At 39.2% G+C, this 16,941-nt stretch overlaps 1 protein-coding gene and 1 long non-coding RNA gene across 3 annotated transcripts; one reads left to right on the top strand and one right to left on the bottom strand.

The window, feature by feature from the left end:
• Positions 1 to 353: 353 nt before the first annotated feature.
• Positions 354 to 7,401, bottom strand: calm3a (calmodulin 3a (phosphorylase kinase, delta)). Its single transcript, XM_044120695.1, has 6 exons — positions 7,173 to 7,401; positions 4,718 to 4,748; positions 4,072 to 4,215; positions 3,290 to 3,396; positions 2,293 to 2,428; positions 354 to 2,172 (listed from the first exon to the last, which is right to left on the bottom strand). Exons 1-6 carry the CDS (start codon positions 7,173 to 7,175, stop codon positions 2,144 to 2,146), a joined length of 450 nt encoding a protein of 149 aa, XP_043976630.1. The 5' UTR covers positions 7,176 to 7,401; the 3' UTR covers positions 354 to 2,143.
• Positions 7,402 to 8,254: 853 nt separating this feature from the next.
• LOC122833253 lies at positions 8,255 to 15,219 on the top strand. Of its 2 annotated transcripts, none has more exons than XR_006370948.1 (4): positions 8,255 to 8,372; positions 10,536 to 10,632; positions 10,747 to 10,937; positions 14,589 to 15,219. It is a non-coding gene; the product is annotated as an uncharacterized LOC122833253 (long non-coding RNA). The 2 variants fall into 2 exon arrangements; XR_006370949.1 differs by having other exon boundaries at positions 10,565 to 10,632.
• Positions 15,220 to 16,941: the final 1,722 nt, after the last annotated feature.

Raw genomic sequence — 16,941 nt, forward strand, 5'->3', positions numbered from 1 at the left:
CAATTTACGCCTCGTACTCCATTTTTATGGCTCACATAGACAAAGTAATAATAATAATAAAAAACACTGAAATCTCAAGTACAGACAAGTTTTGCATCACTTTCCAGAAACTCATTTAGTCCTCATCTCATGTTAGCCAATTGACTCGTTACATACGACTATGATTCCAAATCAAACATCGATCTTTCAAAACGTTTTTTTAGCTTTAAGGATCCGATTACCCAACTGAAGCAAGAGCCAAATTTATTTTAAGGCTCTTAGACCAATTCAAAATTGTGTCAATCAATATAGAGGACTTTGAACCCATACAACTATCAATTCATTTGAAATTAAGGTTGCCAAACACATGTAGGTGAAGTAAAGCTTAATTTATTGGTTTATGGAAAATATATCACATTTTTTTACATTTGTGAGATACCTTCAGCTTTTAGTCCATTGAACATTTTATTCCAAACAGGTCTGAAAAAACATCTCAAAGCTGCATTTAAAACTCGCCCTGCGCAAAAATCCTTTTCAGTTATTTTAACCAAACCGTCCCACCGCCACCACTCTGACGACGCGTTAGCCAAAAGCACGTCTGCATCTTCGCTACAAAACATTTTCCCGTCCCGTCAAACAGTCCAAATCAAAGATACAACAGCCCGACCGCAAGTATTATTTGTGAAAACACAACGTATGAATTTTGGCGCATTAAAACAACAAGCAGACTGGAGTTTGCTCACTGGACTACAAATTGAAGAGCCGACACAAATACAATACATGAGTGAAACATACGCATTATTATAGCAGCAGCAACAGTGACATTTGGTTTGTCTTGTTTCTTTTTAGAACTTCTTTTTTTTTTTTTTTTTTTAAACATCCACATGGTTGATACCAAAGTGCAACTGCATGGAAAGGTTTACATCGTTACAGGCTGATTTATAATATTCTGATGAACTACGAGCCTTGCAAGGTTGAGATGCATTTAAAGAGTATTATGGCACATTTTAAAACCGAAGAGGAAACATGTCACAGATTTCTCTACTAGAACAATAGGCAATGCAAACGTTACGATACACTAATATATAGATATATTTTGTAACCAAAGTCTGTCGTCAATACATTAACGTAACATTTAAAAAGCATCACATCAATATATATATTTATATATATATTTTTTTTCATATCCGTTTGCAGAACAGATGTATTAACTGCAGTTACTACTGTGTTGTTGTTGGTTTTTTTTTCTTCCCCCCACAACAGTCATTGTGAAACGGCACAGAGTGCGCCTGTCTCCGATCTGCGCCGCAGGCCGCGTAAAGCCTGCAGCTCAAAACACATCATCATCATCGTATCCCACCAGGAAAAAAAAAAAAAAAGAAGCCTTCTTTACGTCTCAAGCTCTTCTTCCGTTCCTGAACTCCCAAGCCGCTCGCCTCCCGCTGAGCACAAACACCCTACATCTCAACTAACTGCTCTTGCAATAATCAATAGTGACACAAATTGTACAGATATATAGCTATATGTTCATGTATATACCTCCAGTGTGTACACAAGCTTGACCACTACCTCTGATGGGTTCAGAGCCTCCTTGTTGTCACAAGAGACGGCCACAAAAAGGGGTGCATGCAAGAAGAGTACTCGATTCATGTTTTTTGTTGGGGTTTTTTTTTTTTTCAGTTTTCTTTTTTAAGAGTTAACACAGGTGCAAGACAGTTTTCCTCCGTTGAAGACTATCTGGAAAGAACTAAAAAGCCAACGTCCCTGTACAGATTATAGCCTTAAGTTCTATCCTTCTACCAGTTCGGTGTTGCTCTTTCCTCTAAATTAATCAGCAGCTGGGTGACTCAGCAGATTCTTGGTGTGAAGTTGGAGGACTTTGGCCCTCTTAAAGCTTGGTCCTTTAACTTCTTTAGGGATTATTCTGTTGGTGTTTTTCTCTTTATGGTTTTTCTTTTATTTATTATTATTTTTTAAACAGATACCTTCGACGTATTATTTGGATGTTTTGAAGCACACATTGAGAAAATTCCTACAGGCGAGTGGTTTTTGAAGGGGGGGGGTGGTTGTTCAACATTTGAAAACTGTTCCTGCTTTTTAAGTTTCTTAAACGACGGTAATCTTAGTGGGACGAGCAACATTGAGAGAAATTTCATCGCTCTCTTCACTTGGCGGTCATCATCTGGACAAACTCTGGATGGAAGAAGACAGTGCAACATTTTTCAGATATACATGTTTAGAAATATTTTTTTTATTTTTATTTAAAAAAAAACAAAAAAAGGGCTTAATGGGTTGGTAGTAAAGACAACTCACCCTCATAGTTGACCTGGCCATCACCATCAATATCAGCCTCCCGGATCATCTCATCCACTTCCTCGTCTGTGAGCTTTTCTCCCAGGTTGGTCATGACGTGCCGTAGCTCCGCCGCGCTGATGTAGCCGTTTCCGTCCTGCAGATAAAACAACATCTTACTTTGGGAAGATAGGACATAAAAATGTTGTCTTGTAATATTCGGGCATTTCTTCTCTGTGGTTTGGCTCTTCCATGTGAAAATAGAAGGCCAGCCTTTTTCATCAACTATCCAACAAACCGGTAATTCGGTGTTTGATGCAAAACCCCGACAGACGAGGAAACGAAGAGGTTTTCAAAAATGTTGACCTGCTTTTATCAATTGTTTTTGGTCTGGAAAGTTGCTAGATATAGCCGGTAACAGTGGGGCGACTGTTGTTTACAGCAGACGTGATCCGGTGGGCGGGTTCATCTCTCAAGGTGGAGTACAAGAGGACGGTTTTTCAGATCTTTGCGGGGGCAGAAAATGTCAACGGACTAAAAGGTTTCACCTGCAAGAATTGAGCGATTATCCAAAATAAGGAAATGGATTCATCAGTGGTCTCCTAGTTTCTTTGTTTCTGTAGACTAGTTCAAAAATGTGAAAACAGAGTCCAGTTTAATATTTATTATGAGTTACTTTACCCAAAGAAAATTTAAAACCAAGATGGTGTTAAAATATTTCTCCTGTAGCTCTGCTTAAAACGTCTCCAGAAAGTTTAACTACGACTAAAGACAAATATCTTTTAATGTGTTTTTCACAACATTTGTGTAACAAATAAATTATACTTCAATACAAAAAAAAATAAATAGAAAATCACCATCTAGAATAATTTGGGTAAAATGTATTATTTTAGGACAACACAAAACTTGGACATTTTTCCACTTTGAAATAGTTTTGAATGCGTTTTTCTTGTCATGGTTACAGTATCAACATAAAAACATGATCCAGTTTTGCTGGGGACTGCTGAATAATTTATACCTTGTCAAATACCCTAAAGGCTTCCCTGATTTCCTCCTCACTATCTGTATCTTTCATTTTTCTGGCCATCATAGTCAGGAACTCGGGAAAGTCAATCGTTCCATTACCTGCAATGTTAAACAAAGAGAAACAAGTTGGCATTCATTTGGCTGACAGGGCAACCGTTACTGAAAAGCATCACATCGAAAACAAAATAACCGTTTAATTTTAGCAATAGTATAGAATATGTTGAATTGTCTCTAGGCTGAGGTAGACACATACATCTGCACTGAATACTTTCATTGTCTAGAACTAGGGCTGAAACGATTCCTCAAGTGATTTGAGTACCTCAATTATTAAAATTTATCTGCTCCGAAACTCCATTAAGTTACATTTTATTAGTTAATGCGCCCGTTGTGGCCGGGTTATTACTTGCGTTGCCCGGCGCTCTCACTTCTGCCTGAGTTGTTAGAAGTGTTAGCAGCATGACGTCCAGTTTTCATGTTCGGTCTGGGAGGATTTTATTGATTGATGATAATATCTGGGTCTTTGCAGTTTTTCACGGGACCAGTAAGGATCCTTAAAACAACTGGCCAATGTTGCCAATGTTTTCATTTTTTTTTTAATCCGATTAATTGTAAGAATAATCGATGGATTACTCGATTACTAAAATATTCCTCGACAACAGCCCCATCTAGAACATAAAGAAAAATCAGACAAGAGTGTCGAGTCTTTTGACTGCACACGGTTCTTTGTTTTGTAGGAGACCGATATGGTTGAGAAATTTTATTTGGCTTCTTTACCGTCAGCATCAACCTCGTTGATCATATCCTGCAGCTCAGCTTCGGTGGGATTCTGTCCCAGAGAGCGCATCACCGTGCCGAGCTCCTTGGTAGTGATGGTACCGTCGCCGTCCTTGTCAAACAGTGAGAATGCCTCTTTGAACTCTGCACAATAACAGAGACAGTGGCGCCAGTGGGCTTCAGACTTTAACAAAAAGTCTTAATAACGGTCAATAATTAAACATTGTGAAGCATTAACAAAGTATCTGCAATGGCATGCACTGCAAAGAAGAACCAAACCTTTTTGAAAACGTTGCTAATCTTGACTAATAATCGAATGCGACCTTCTTCAGAACATGCATTATTGGGGAAAAAAGCTTTAAAGGAAAGAGTAAACTGATAAAAATAATGTTCTAATAAGCACACATTTTCTCTAAACGTTTTGTCTTTCAAAGATCAACAGCTGAAAACTTGACACACATAATCCTAAGAACAACTTTTGACTAATTTGCTGGTTCACAAGATCATAACCATACTTGTACTGACAGAATGAACCCATTCCTAAACGCAACCTTTGGTTCGTTGACTCTGCTTTTTCAAATTTGGTGATGAATTAAGGTGCTCCTAAAGATAAAACAAGCCAAACATGGTTGAGGTATGCGCTCACCAGCAATCTGCTCCTCTGTCAGCTGATCAGCCTGTAAACAAAAGCACAAGACAGGAGTGAAGTACAGGCAGACCTACTAGAAAAAGAAGCACTTTTCACATTTCTGCTCAGTGTAGAATGTTCTGCAAGTTACAAGATTCAAAATTTATATAAATAAAGAGTGTTTGATTGCACAGATGTTTAAGGATCCAAATTTAGACAAGGCGATAAGTAGACCAGAAAAAATGAAGACTGAATAAAAATGCCTCTTTAAGGACCATTTCCCTACCTATACTCAATAAAAAAAAATAACATACTCAAAGTCTACCATATTTTAAAGAGTTGACTTTTTATTTAAAGGTCCACCCTGCCAAATTTATAACCTTGTGCATTTTTGGATGTAAATTATCTTTCAACAAGAACTCAAGTGGTTTGAAAAGCAATAGTGACTCCACTGTGGAAGGTCAGACAATGCAATTCCAAACTGCGTGAAAGTAATCTCTCCATGTGATATACCTATTCTCCCACCAGAACTAACACTTATCCAAGACAACACTCTCCCCTGCTTGTAAACTCTGAAGAGGCCTATCTAAGTCAGCCGATGTGCTCACTTCAGGCTGAGAAAGTGTGATGAGGGACGGGTATAAATTCTCCACAGCCCGAAATACACATGCCTGCTATAATTAGTGAGACACGAACAGGGTCGCCTATGTAGCACACTGAATATCACAGCAGCTAACCATCTCTTTGTAATATTCTTTACCGGGCAAATCTTAAGTTCAGGCCATAGAGACCCAACAACCTCAAGGACGGATCGTTTGGCCGTGCTCTGAATGCTGCTTTGAATATTTATGGAGTCTGAGGAAGACTGCGAGGTTGAATAGACTGTATTCAGCGATGAAGATGTAGGCTAATAACTGTATGTTGGCACAAAACCCAACTCTGATAAGTGGTGTGCATTTTGTGGCTCTCCCTCCAAAATGTAGACAGCAAAACTGTGCAGATTTCTTGTTCCTGTTGTTGTCCTTTTTCAAAACTAAACAGATTAAAGCGAACATTTCTGGAGCCTGAGGTGTTGGTAACGCCATGTGTTCTTCGAATCAAAATCAATGAGTCACTGTGTTAGATGAAATGGGGGGTGGGAGGGTTAAGCAAAGGGGAGCAAGACTATCCACACCGTCAAGAATGGAAGTGTGTGTGTATATATATATATATATATATATATATATGTTTATTGTAAGAAATGCAGTCAGCACAGCAGCTGTAAAGTGATGGTAAAACTGTCAAATTACAAGCATACAAGTATAAATTCCTATAGTGAAAACACAAACTCTATTTTGGGAAAACTGTAGCATTTTAAACCAGTATGTGACACACTGTGACAGCTCACAAAATTGACATGTTGCACGTTGTTTAGTTTTTTTTTTTCTCCCCCCTTGGCAACAAAGGTCATACAATATGAGAGACGTCCCAACAGTGAAACACACAGGGGTGGGAAAGAGGCAGGGAGTCATTTGTGTTCCGTCACTGGGCCGTTCAAAACTAGTTAGTTCCCGATTTGGAGGATGCACTGCGGCTGCTGCACCAAGCATGTTTTGGTTCAATGCGGGGGGAAGGGAAGGACGCGAGAGGAGGGGTGGCAAAGAGGATCATTCAGCAGAAGCAGAATGCGGTTCAACGTTGTGGCGCAATACGTAACCGAGAAGAATGGTGACATGGTGGTGCTGCCACAGCTGGAAGACTGAAATGTGGAAGAAACTGTAGCTAATCGCGTGCAGCCAGCTACTACCTGCAAGCCGTATTGTTATGTAATTGCAGTCATCAGATATCACCCCCCCATCTGCTTGTTGCGCATGTCAAGCTGCATTTAAACCATCCTGCTGATGTGCTTTGCAGGAAGAGCTGCATTAACAGCTACCGTGGAATGACAAAATGGTTGTTAGCATGCCATCTAACCCGAACGCCGAAGGCGTTCTTGTTAAATAAACAAGATGAGTCTTCGGATTTCGGCTATTATTACACTACAAAACCATTAAACGACGCTGCAACCACGCCCACTGACGGGTCAAAGAAAATAAACATGCTGCCAACCTTTATGCATGCAGGCTACAACCACCTAAATGTTTGCTTGGTGTCGCATTTCAAGTCGTTTCCGTAACAATTTCTTAAACCTGCGCTCCACTGTGTACACCAGAAAATTAAAGGGAGCTCTATAACTTGAGCTGCTGATTATAAATTTAAGTGAACTGCCAATAATAGGAAGCGCCACAAGGTAGATATGTTTGCTATAAGCTTCCCCACCGTCCTGCAAGATTACGATGCAAACTGCGTGTCACGTAGACTTTTAGGCTTTGCAAAAGCTTAAACGAAATATTCACGTTAACACACGAATGAATTCAACAGCGACCACTTAAGCCTTAGCATCGAGACGCCAGCGAAGCCTTGCTAACATGCTAAGCCTTAGCTTGATACTCACCATTTTTCCGTTGAGTTTTTAAGCTCTGCGAAGGAGACAAATGTTTTACCTGCGACTCTGACTTTAAATTTCTGCTGGGAATGTCACTCTGATAAGACAATCAAAACAGATGGAATATAAATGTCTAGAGTCTCGGAAATATGGTTAGCCTGCGCTCTAGTGTTGCCCGGAAACCTCAATCCAGCTACACCGGCGTTGTGACTCGGCTCCTTTAAAACAAAAAGATGTATCCCTCCGCAGCTGTTCCGCTGGTGTTCTACATCTCCAGAACTGACCAGAATTACAAGTACATAACCCACTGTTGTGTTGTTTGATTACTGCTTTTTTGTTTTTAAATCTTAATTTTAATTTAACGCTTAATAAACCACACTGCACTCTTTGCCACTCTAAGCAAGCAATGTGCGCAAAGACACAAAAAAAAAATCTAGGATGGGGACTTTTTCCCATGACAAAAAATGCTTTCAAGAAGTTATTAATGTTTTTGTAACTTTACTTGTGTAGTAAAATATTATCAACCTAAAATATCTATAAGTAGTTTATGTCATCCAGAGCATGTATCCCTATGGTGCAAGAAAAGCAATAAACAGACAGAATATTATGAATTGCATAAAATCTTGTTTTTGAGGTCAAAATATAGAGGAAAGCTGGCTCTGTAGTCAAATATTTGGAGATTATTGCGCAAGAAAGGATACTTCAGTCCAGTTTTACTTTTCATAAACTATTTTGATATAGTTCATATAAACATGAAATTTAAGTTTCAGAGGATTTTAAGTTTATGTTTCAGAGGAGACCACAAAAAAAAAGTTACTGAAACTACATTGATCAGGAAATCAAAATATCATGGATTATTATCTCGATTTCCTGAACAATGATAAAATAGTAAACCTTTAGTTTGCATCACAAATGTAAAACTTGATCTGCAATTTTTAGATGCTCCTCTGCTTCGACACACCTAAGTCAAATAATGAGATCATGAGCAATACTCTGTGGAACCTGACTGCAAATTCAGGAGGTAATCAAACCATTTGATACAGGTGTGTTGGGGGAGGGACACAGCTAAAATTTGACTAAAGTAGCAAAAGTAGCTACACCCTAATACAGCAGCGGTCCCTTAGGACTGGAAATGAGAAACACCGATTTACAGTCATGTTTGAATAACCCGAAAAAGAAAGGGAAGAAGATAGTGTTATAATATCCAAGGTGAGTGAAAATCAGAAGAAACAAGTGAAATTGAGCTTTTGACAAATGGACATTTTATTATCGCGTTCCCTGCTTTTTAGGTTAAATAAGCAGAAAAAGCTGTAAGTTTTGTTTAGACGTGTGTCATCACATCAGTTTTGTGACTAAGGCAGTAGGTGTTCAGTCAGATATGAACTCTTCTTTAAGAGGGTAGACGGCAGATCTGGAGAGAGCTTATGTCCTTTTTCTGATCAGAAACTGCATGGGGTTGTTTAGCTATACAACTTTGATACAATTAGCTCTTCTTCAGAATAAGTGGGATAGAGTTTTGTGCATGTTTTCTTTGCATTTTTTTTTCTGTTGCATACATTTGCAAACATTACACCGAACTCATCCTCTTGTGAACTTTATCCCTGTTGTCAGCTCATGTTAATTTAAAAAGAAATACCCAGTTGGTGCTGCAATAGGCTCCATGATTTATGCTGCACATCAAGTTGCTGCACATGGATGCCACTGATGTTTCCTCAATTATCATTGGTCCATCGACTTCCTAACTCAACCTTTGTTCAAAATTCTGCTTTAGCATATTCAGAAAATATGAAAAGAGGTTTCTTTAGTACCATTTGAGCGCTCTAGTCTTCAAAGCATCATTGTAAAAATGTTGTTTTGTTGTAAACCTGATTTCCAGGTGTCACAAAATTGGGACACTGTTTACACAACTGCACTCCTTTGTTTTTTTTGGGGTTTTTTACCAGTCAAGCAGAGATTTTCACAGTCCATCAGAGGGCAGTAAAAGATAAGACACAGGTTTCAAATGTTTATTCAGAGACTGTTTCCTTCCTTTTCTCAGGCATAATGTTTTACTTTATGTCTGTCTATATCTTTAACTATAAATCTATATATAGATATTACATATCTATATATACTGTGGATATCTATATATAAGGAGATATATACATATATATCTCTATAAATATATATCGATATATCTTTTTATATATATATGTATATTATTTATCTATCTATCTATCCATATGTGTGTGTGTATGTCCTTGAAGTTGCTAAACTAACATTAAAATCTAGAACCTTTTAATAAGTAACTCATGACAATGAAAGTACCACGAGGTGCAATGCTGTTTGTCGCTCTTCACTCTTAAAAAAGGCAAATGAACCTCTGGTACCAGTGAGGTTGCTGTCGATACGCATAAGTCAGGCTATCATCACAAGAAAATGTGATGATAGCCAGACTCTTATCTAGAGTCAAGGTAGTAATGGAAAAAAAAAAAAAAAACTAGAACTGTCATTAATGAGGCTGGAAGAGGATACATGATTTATTTTGCCAGAGCAGAATAGTATGAGGTACAGAAATCTCAAAAGTACACTGCCACTCTTACACACCTTTTGGCCTAAGCACATGCTACTCCAATGAAATTATTATCTTTTAAGGATTTTAAAACATTTTCACAAGGTGTACCAATAAATGTGCTCACATATACATTACCTGTCACTTAACAGAGAGGCACAATCTCATGTTCTCTCTATCTAATACCATCTTCTTCTCTGGTTTGATGGACAGTCAGGCCTTGAGCTTTCATTTTTTCTGGGCATGTCTGCGATAGCCAGAGCGTCTTCTGATGACGCTCACCTTCTCTGCTTTTATTTATTTTTTTTTATTTTTAGGGGAAACTAGGTTTAAATCCTTGAATCCTGAGAGATCGGACTGCTGAGAGTATTTTCTAAAAAGTTAAAAGATGGCTAATTTACAACATCAAGAATGGCCAATGTAGAACTAAGGCACCCAGATGTTACATTGAATGGTAGCAAACAGCCTCTCCCTTTATTTGGACATCTGGTAAACTTCCACACCTCACCTAAATCCCTTTCACAACTTTCTATCAGAGTTGTAACCTTTTGATCCTTTATTGACCTTCCGACCTTCTGTTCAGGTCTAAATGCTTGTGCTACCCAAAGACGTGCATCTGCTATGATGGCTGTTTTGACAAGACTGAAGCCACGGATCATGTATTGTTGTGTGTATATATATATATATTGATCTGATCAGCTGTGACTGTGTCTGTGACTTTTGTTTACATGTGAGGAAATAACTTCTAAATGTGACCACTGGGAGACACACAAATCCCACTTTTAGAAACAAAGATAAATGTTTCGCTGCTTCATCCCAAGCCTGAAGCTCCTCCTTTTCATTTACCGAGGGCGTTCAGCAAATGATGGATAACATCAAACGGGAGGCTGCATTGATGCTAACCGCGCTCGCAAAACGGTAACATTTATCTGATAAGCCATTAAAAGTTAATTTCACAAGTTATTTGTGAAATGTAGCATTCACCTGTTTAGTTACTCGGATTTCATTTTTGCTGGATTACTGCTCTTTCAGTGCTGTGGAGAACGGAGCCCTCTGCTGTAAAAACAGCCGGCACCAGGACAAGTGAGGATGGAGAGGAGTGTTTGACAAGCAGAGTGGCTCACACGGCTTCAGAGAGAGAGTGTGTTTGTGCTTCCGAGTGGCTTAAATCCCTGGAAGGAATTCTACCAGCCCCACGAAACTATCTGCTTCAAAGGACAAAGGTGAACAATCAAGCTGCTTTTTGTGATAATCAATGGATCAATATTTTTGCAGAGGTGAGCATTGGAGTAGATTGTTTTATGCAGACTAGGATTCTGGGTGTGGACCAACAGGTTTTGGGGAAAAACACAAACAGGAGTGGTGAGAAAAATTCCTTGGTGGACCATTTTCCACAATGTCTGGGATCCAGGAGCCAGGCTGGGTCTCTCTTGTTTTCCACTCTTATTTTATTTAAACAAAAGCAGCTGCCTCTGCATGTGAATGTTTAATCTGCGTCAATTTCTTAAATTCTTTCCACATTAAAACATGTTCATGTGCACGTCTTTGCCTTGTGTCTGTGCGGTTGGGTGTGCTGGTTTCACAGATCAATGTCTCTTGGAATTTTGCACCCACAAAAGTGAATGAGGAATATTTATGTGACATATTATTGTGAATTCCTAAATCATGGGTTGGGCCATGGGTTGACAAACTCTCCCACAGGACACGTAAATAAGTTTCAAATTTTACTTGAAACACGGACGGTCGCAGAGAGAGAAAGAGGTTCATAGATATAGTTGTCAAACAGTAAGGTATTTCTAGGAAGGTTCCACAAGGGTTAATTTTAGGACCCATGCTGTTTACCATTTATATTAATAAGTTGTGCCATGGTCCTACAAGTGTAGTTGTGCATTTTTATGCCAACAATTCAGTAATTGATTGTTGGCCAGAATCAGTTTCCTGTACTTTTGACCATCTGCGGTTCTCTTTTGACAGCTTTCAGTCTCAACCATTGCAAGTAAGACGAAGGGCATGTTGTTTTCCAACAAGAAGAAAGTGCCCACATTTCTCCCTGCTATCACTACCAGACAAGGTGTACTCCATGGATTTTGTACCACCTTAAAAATATGTTGGAATCACCCTAGATGCCAACATAACAAAAGTTGTTTCTTCATCAGTACTAGCACCTCATATTCTTGAGACACTTGCAGATTCTCACACTGGTACACTTTCATAAACAAATCCATTCATCCATCCATTTTCTGTTCACCCTTGTCCCTAATGGGGTCAGGAGGGTTGCGGGGTTCTTCTTCGCCTGGAAGAATCCTGCCTCTTCCAGGCGAGAGGCGGGGTTCACCCTGGACAGGTCGCCACAGAGACAAACAGGACACACAACCATTCACACACACACTCACACCTAGGGAGAATTTGGAGAGACCAATTAACCTGACAGTCATGTTTTTGGACTGTGGGAGGAACCCGGAGAGAACCCACCATGCACAGGGAGAACATGCAAACTCCATGCAGAAAGACCCCGGGCCGGGAATCGAACCCAGGACCTTCTTGCTGCAAGGCCACAGCTCTACCAGCTGCGCCACTATGCAGCCCCCACAGTCTCCACTATCAGGACTTTACTACCTTCAGTGTTCCTCCAGTACATACTGAACTTGGCGAAGAAAAAAAAGAAGCATTTTCCTTTTCTGATCCCTCCACCTGGAACATGCTGGAGCAGGACCTGAAGCTCTCCAATCTGGTCACACCTGGAGAATTCAACATTTTATTAAAGGTTTTGAAAATTTGCCTCTAGGCTCTTGCGTTTGCTGATACAAGGTTGGTACAACAGCTGATCTTTAATCTGCTATTCAATAATTCACTGCGTTCAGTGATTTATGAACTAACAACAGTATTACAAGTCTATTTTATGAGCTAGACTTTAGTGTAGGGACTTTAAAACTGGAGTGATGTGCTCTATCTTCCTGGTGAGCAGCAGCATTCTGGATCAGCTGCAGCTGGAGGTTTGATTTTTTTTCAGGCAGACCTGTGAAGACACTGTTGTAGTAATCAATGCGACTAAAGATAAACACATGGATGAGTTTCAACCATGTGTTGTAACTTGGGACATTAATCCTTTAACCTGAAACCTGAGATGTTCTTCAGGTGATAGAAGGCCGACTTTCTATCACCTGCCACATAACTATCTTTATGTGGCTCTGAATGTTCAGGTCAGAGTTCATCACTACACCCAGATTTTGGGCCTGATTCCTGGTTTTTAGTTGTAATAACTGAAGGTTTGCGTTAACTTTAGATTGTTCCTCTTTAGGTCAAAGATGATACCTACGGTTTTGTTTCTGTTTAGCTGTCGAAAGTTTTGGCACATCCACACATTGGATGGTTCAGAGTCACCCGGTGACATCGTGTTTTCTCTCTGTTCCATAATGATTCAGGATCATGGGTCGCTGGTGTCAATGGTCCACTGTGGACTGGTCACTAGTCCATCACAAGGCAACAGAGGGACACATGACAAACAACCGTACATACAGAGGCTCAGCTTGAAGAGCAATTAAAGGGACAATGTTATGTAAAATCCACTTATTGGAGCTTTACATCATGTTATAATTTTATTCTCTCATCAGAGGATGCGGGGGTTCTGGCAAGGTGGTTTTCGCAGGGCCCCAAACAGCCTAGGACCGCCTCTGGTATGTGAGCCACTCAAGAACTGGTGGGCACCATTTTATGTGGGAGCAGGAAGTTCACCAGCTGGATAGTCTGTGACTCCAGGCCCATTGGGGATATTTAGGAATGTATTCTTTAACCTTCGGTTGTTTGACTTAGTAAATTCCTGGGCTCAGTTTCCCATTTGTCTACATGCCCAGTTAGTCAGTGTCAACCTCCACCCAACCATTACTGGTTTGTTCATAAAAACAAAAGAGATCCTCCAGGCCTTAATGTTTTTGGCCCTGTGTTTAGATATCTGCTCAGACAACATTGACTGCATAAGACAGTGTAACGGATGACATCGGTCAGGGATAAAACAAAGTCATTTTCTCTCCCCAACATCCTGTAAAGCTCTATTATTCACAAACTCCACTCTCATAATTAATGCCAATGTTTTGTCTGTTTCCAAAGTTCTGCGATTGGTAAGCTTTTCTTCAACCTGAAACCAGCGCATTTCAATTAGACAGCTGTGCAGCATATGTATTTTATTCATTGAATAAACTTTGAAAAGTAAACACTTTTCAAATCGAATCTGAAAAGTAAACCTCAGTTCTAAAGATTTATCACTCATGAAACATTTAAAAAGTCTAAATTGAGTTTGTGAAAATTGAAACATTACAAATTCAAGAGCTGCTGGAGAAGTTGATTTGCAGCAAAAAGGTCATGGGTTCAAGTCACAGCCTGGAGTCTTTCTGCATGAACTTTACACATAGTCCTATTCAAGAAGTCTGTACTTGTTGAATATGATGGTTTCTGGTCAGTGAGCCCTCTGATGGAGGATGCAGCATACCCTGCCTCTCTCCCAACGACCCCTGGAGATTGGAACAAGACCCCTTTCACCCAATGGGTATAGATGACAGATGGATGGACTTTTCCAAAATGTGATAAAATGGCTTACACAGACGTGAAGAAGATTGTGAATGTCACAGTTGTCCAGTGGTCAAGACACTGACACACTCTAAAGTAGGGAAAGCTGCCAAAGACCAAAAGAAAAAAAAGTCAGGGCTTTCAGAATGCTGTATTCATGCACGTTGCCAGAAAGTTGAGTGGAAGGTAAAAATTCAGTAGTAAAAAAAGGTGTAGCAACACAACAGCTAAGGGCAGCCTTGGAGGGATTAAAGCCACCACCAGACATATCAATATCAATTCAGTTCTACTGATTTTCTTTTTCTGATCAGCAGCCAAGATAAGCTATTGGCCCAATGAGAAGGGTCAAAGGTCATTGGAGTGACTGCTCAAGGAGAGGATGCGAGATGACATCAAGGAAGCTTAAACTGAGGAAGGAAGCAGGAAACTGGAACACTATAACACAATAATACAATAATATTGGACTGCAGACTCATAAAAAAATGACTACAAGATTTATTACTGTTGATTGAGATCACTGAGTCACAATGTTTGTGCTGCACAGAATCATATATCCATAACACACCCACGCACACACACACACACACACACACACACACACGCACACACACACACACAAACCAGGAAGACTGTTCTTAAATAAATAATACAATATTTTAAAAAATGAATGCATTGTTTAGTAACACTGGGTTATTCTCCAGCTTTTTCTTATTGCGGGATTAATTGTAAGCAGTCTGTTGTCTGTATCCATGTACTAAATTGTTTGGTTGTGATGTGAGTGTATGCTCTGTGGCAGCCATGTTGTGTTGCAGCTAAACAGAAAAGCTGCCTCCGAAGCAGATCTTTTATAGTAGTTGAGGTTTTATCGTAACTTTATTGGTTGCTAAAATGGCTGTAATTAAGATAATAATAACAGGATTAATAAATTGTGTATGTGAATACTTACTTGTCGTGTTTGCTTGATATTTTATCATTGATAAATGTTAATATTGGGATTTATGAAAGAACTTTTTTGCATTTCTTTTTCTTCTCAGGAAAGCTAAGATAGTTGTTTAATTTAAAGCCAGGGTCTGAGAATATATATATATATATATATATATGTATATATATACATTTAGCAGTCACCTGCTGAATGTTGCGGATGCTCGGTATTTCCATTTAATTTACAAGACGTCCAGTAGGGGGAAGCAGTGAGCAGAGATCAGTATTAATAAGAGAAACGTTTCTAGGACCAGCAATGTAATCTATGTTGTATATTAACAACCCAAATCCCTCAAAGCTATTTTATTTATATCATTTATTAAGTGCATCAAAATCCCACTCACATTTTTGTTAGCATTTGATTTTTCCATTGACAAATAAGGTTTGATCAACTAAAGTTCTTTGTTATCAGGAATTACACAAAATTCCTAGTAGATGACACAATTATTTAGAGTTTCAAGAAAATAAAAGCACTGCACTAGTTGTCAGTTTTCTTCTATTTTACCATGCCAGTAAAGGCATCTTTTAAATAGTTTTCCACCTTCAGTAAAATTTCTATGTAAAGGTTAATCTAGAGCCAACTCCATCAGTAATCAAAATTAGTTGTTTAATTCTTTGGAACAATGTTTTCAGCGGCCAAAAAGATGTGGGTTTCCTTCTGGCATCACTTTCGGTTGCAATGGGGAGGAGTTCTCTGCTGATGCAACTTGACTAGTTTTAGAGAAACTGTAAACATCTTTTCTTCATTAAGAAAGGAAGTCTTTTCCAGTAACAATAAATCTGACTTTGTTTTTGTCTGAGGTTCATCTGGAAGTGCTTTTGATTTTGGGGAAAAAACAATGATCTTACTGAAATGTGAAATAAGACAAACCTCTTTGGGTGTTTCTTGTCTCCATTTGGCTATTAAAGATAAGTGATCACTCTAAGTCTGCTTCTGATGGAGCCTTCTTCCCATTAAAGTTGGGTTTTCTTTTGTCTGTCCCCACATGTTTGCTCAGGAGGAGAGCTTAAAGAGACTACTTGTCACAAAACGTTCAGTGAGAAAGTGATCACAGAAGAAGCCCTAAAGCCTTGTTTTGACTCCACAAACAGGATTTCTCTTTGGCAACCAGACAGAGATGACATCAACCTCATTGTCAAGTTAAAACAGCAAATGATGTCATCATAAATCAGCAACTGATCTAAAAAGTGATAATTGTGGATTTGACTTTAAAAGTTACCCACTCAAGAGATTAAAGTTCATTCAAACAGAAGTGGACAGATTCTGGAGAAAATGGAGTCAATTAGCTGGACCAAATTTGTTTATCAGAAGTAAATGGCATTCAAAGTGAAATGTTGCTGTCGGAGACATTATTTGGCTTGCAGACCAAAATGCTTTGAGGAGTCAGTACAAACTTGGCAGAGTGATCAGTGTAAACTGTGACGGAAAGGGGACTGTAAGAGATGTACATGTACGAACTTATCCAAGTTACCCTGTACCACTTATGAGAGCTGGAGGACAAACAAGGAGGACGAGGAAGGAACTTCAAATGAAGATACCCTCAACAATACTTCACAGAGATGTAAGGCGCATTGTTGTGTTATTGCCAATAGAAGAACAAGAAAACCCTGCTGGGACAAGATCTGGTGAAGAGAGAGAGGCGTGATCTCCTTGGGTTCAAAAAACCAGGAGCTCAAGTGGGAGGT

Source organism: Gambusia affinis, linkage group LG06, assembly GCF_019740435.1.
Source record: "Gambusia affinis linkage group LG06, SWU_Gaff_1.0, whole genome shotgun sequence".
NCBI lineage: Eukaryota > Metazoa > Chordata > Actinopteri > Cyprinodontiformes > Poeciliidae > Gambusia > Gambusia affinis.

Bases quoted from the DNA above. Each gene is read 5' to 3' on its own strand.
- calm3a (XM_044120695.1), bottom strand. The intron at 4,216-4,717 runs GTGAGCGCATAC...GTTATTGTGCAG, and splicing joins GACAGAGGAGCAGATTGCTG to AGTTCAAAGAGGCATTCTCA. The intron at 2,429-3,289 runs GTATAAATTATT...TTTTATCTGCAG, and splicing joins CCTTTAGGGTATTTGACAAG to GACGGAAACGGCTACATCAG.